Source organism: Propithecus coquereli, unplaced genomic scaffold, assembly GCF_000956105.1.
Source record: "Propithecus coquereli isolate 6110/MARCELLA unplaced genomic scaffold, Pcoq_1.0 Scaffold120, whole genome shotgun sequence".
In the NCBI taxonomy this organism is placed as follows: Eukaryota; Metazoa; Chordata; class Mammalia; order Primates; family Indriidae; genus Propithecus; species Propithecus coquereli.
In genome coordinates, this window is record NW_012136081.1 from 962,155 (window position 1) to 964,937 (window position 2,783).

Below are 2,783 nucleotides of genomic sequence, written 5' to 3' on the forward strand. Positions count from 1 at the left end.
CTCAGCCTCCCGAGTAGCTGGGACTACAGGCATGTGCCACCATGCCCAGCTAATTTTTTCTATATATTTTTAGTTGTCCGATTAATTTCTTTCTAATTTTAGTAGAGGCGGGGTCTCACTCTTGCTCAGGCTGGTCTCAAACTCCCGAGCTCAAACAATCCGTCCGCCTCGGCCTCCCAGAGTGCTGGGATTACAGGCGTGAGCCACCGCGCCCGGCCCTAGCAATACTTCTTGACTTACAGTCTACTTGGTATGAAATTAATATAGCCACACCAGTTTTCCTTTGGTTAGTGTATTCATGGTGTATTTTTTCCCACCCTTTTATTTCAACCTTTCTATGCACTTATATTTAAAGTATGTCTCTTTAACAGACTATAGTTATATTTTCAAAATCCAATATGACAATTAAAAAAAATTAGAGTGTTTAATCCAGTCATAATTACTGATAGAGCAGGTTACAAACTTACCATCTTGTTTTTTGTTTTCTCCTGTTCAATCTGATTTTATTGCTTTATTCTTTCTTTTTTTGCCTTCTGTTGTATTAATCAAATATTATTTTATTTTCTCCTCTATTATATTTTTACCTGAAATGCTTTTCATATCCCTACATTTAAAGGAGGATTTTTTTTTTCTTTTTTTAGACAGAGTCTCACTCTGTTGCCCAGAACAGAATGCCGTGGCGTCAGCCTAGCTCACAGCAACCTCAAATTCCTGGGCTCAAGCAGTCCTTCTGCCTCAGCCTCCTGAGTAGCTGGGACTACAGGTATGCACCACAATTCCTGGCTAATTTTTTCTATTTTTAGTAGAGATGGGTCTCACTCTTGTTAACCCACGCTCAAGCTATCTTCCTGCCCCAGCCTCCCAGAGTGCTAGGATTACAGGCATTAGTCACGGCGTCCAGCCTAAAAGAGGGTCTTAATAGAAAGCAATAGTTAATCTATAGGACAAGTATTAATAGTGGACTTTCAGAGAGCACGGCTCCTACAAAGGGTGCAGGTACAGTTCAATAGCTCAACACATCCTCAGAACATACAGTATCCCACATGGTAACAGTAATAAAAACAATAACAACAATATAGTTAACATTTGTATTTGCTTTTGCAATATGCTAGGTACCACTCTAACCACATTTTATATATGCTCTAAGCATTTTGTATATATTAACTAAGTTAACCATGCATATTAACATAAATAAACACTGAAGCAGACACTTTCTGTTCCATGTTTTGTGTCTCTCAGCCCCTCTTGTCCCCCAAGCTCCACTTGAATCCCACTCCTCACTTCTTGGCTTCTCCCACACTCCTAAGGCAGTCTCTCCAACTTGCCCCACACCCAAACCCACGCAGTCTGGCTCGTTAGTGTAGTAGGCACCCTAGGCGCAGGCCTCCTTCCTGCTATCTTAGTCTCTCTGACCTACACTGGTTGGTAGCTGCTTGAGGGAGATGGGACCTCAAGGATGGACCACAGATTCTCCACCTTCATCCTCAGCCACAGCCCACTATGCATATGCCTCCAATCCCCAAAAGTGTGTACCTCTGCATACCCTAACCATCCTTGGCACAATGTAGATGCCCCATTTGTTGAATGGAGTCGAAAGAACGAAGAATGAATGGTCTTATGATTATGTGAACACAGAGGCAGAAATGAAGCCATTAGTGCTGAACAGGATTCCCCCACCTTGGGAAAGGAGAAGAGGACTCCAGTCCCTTCTCAATCCCTAATATCCTTCCCTCTCCTTTTTTCCCATGGAGCCAGCGTGAGTTGGCCCTGGGGAGGGAAGGAGTGACGGTGACTGGTTCCTTTCCATCTGTCAGGACGAGGGTAAAACCCTGCCTCCCTGGCATCCTTACCAGTCCCCATGCAAGAGGCGCTCCACCCCCTTGCTCAGGTCTTCTACACACACACAAACACACACACACACACACACACACATCCCTAATTGGGCATTATGGAGTGAGGGAGAGGTTGGGAAGGGTTTTTCATTCTTGCTTACCGTGATCTCCTTCCCAGCCTCCTGGTGCTCCTCCATCGCTCTCCTCGGCTGCAGCACACAAAGATTCTGTGGCCAGCACTGCCCGCGCGCTCCGGCAGCTTAGTCCTCCGTAATTCGCCCGGGAGCGAGTGGGCATCCTATCAGCTGACGGAGACACTGCCCCTCCCTGCCAGGCAGTCACCTGGAGTCCGGGGTGGTTCCCGCCCGTCCCCGCAGCTGCGCCTTTTGATTGGGTACCAGGTCTACCATGCGCGACGCCATTGGCTGCAATGTCTGTCGTTCCCGTGCCCAGGCCCCAGCTTTTAAGGGGCGGCGCGGAACAGAGAGTGGGAGGGGAATAGACAAAAGCGTGGGGTCGGGGACCGGGGCTCTAGGGTCGCAGGGGTCGCGTGCCATGTGTACCCTCAGCCCTAGCCACCCCCCACCACCCCCGGCTGGCAGACTCCCACACGCCGCCCTTCCGGGCCCCGCCTTCCAACGGCCACGTGCGGCCCGCGCGTGCGCACTAGCCCAGTCTGGGGCCGACCAGGCGGTGGGTGGGGTGGTGGGGAGGAGGTTGAGGGGGGCGGGGAAAGAGGGGGAGGGAGGCAGGGTGGAAGGGGGAATGAAGAGCGGGGCGAGGGCAAGGGGCCATGTTTATGGAGAAAGGGGTTCCGTTAAGGTTTCTGCACTTGGGTGTGAGGGAGCGGCGGGGTAAGCAGCTTAAGCGGACGAGCGAGCGCCATAGGGCCGTCAGCCGCGGCGCTCCAAGCCAGTCCAGGAGCCGCGGGCGGTCGTCACTGGAGCGGAG

General features: G+C 50.6%; 1 protein-coding gene across 1 annotated transcript in view; it reads right to left on the reverse strand.

Annotated features, from left to right (window-relative positions):
- SNX32 (sorting nexin 32) overlaps positions 1-2,056 on the reverse strand; it is a 21,713-nt gene extending 19,657 nt beyond the window's left edge. The window contains exon 1 of the mRNA XM_012665447.1: positions 1,994-2,056. Coding sequence (XP_012520901.1) covers positions 1,994-2,029 — 36 coding nt within the window. The 5' untranslated portion in view covers positions 2,030-2,056. The remainder of the gene's footprint in view (positions 1-1,993) is intronic.
- Positions 2,057-2,783: the final 727 nt, after the last annotated feature.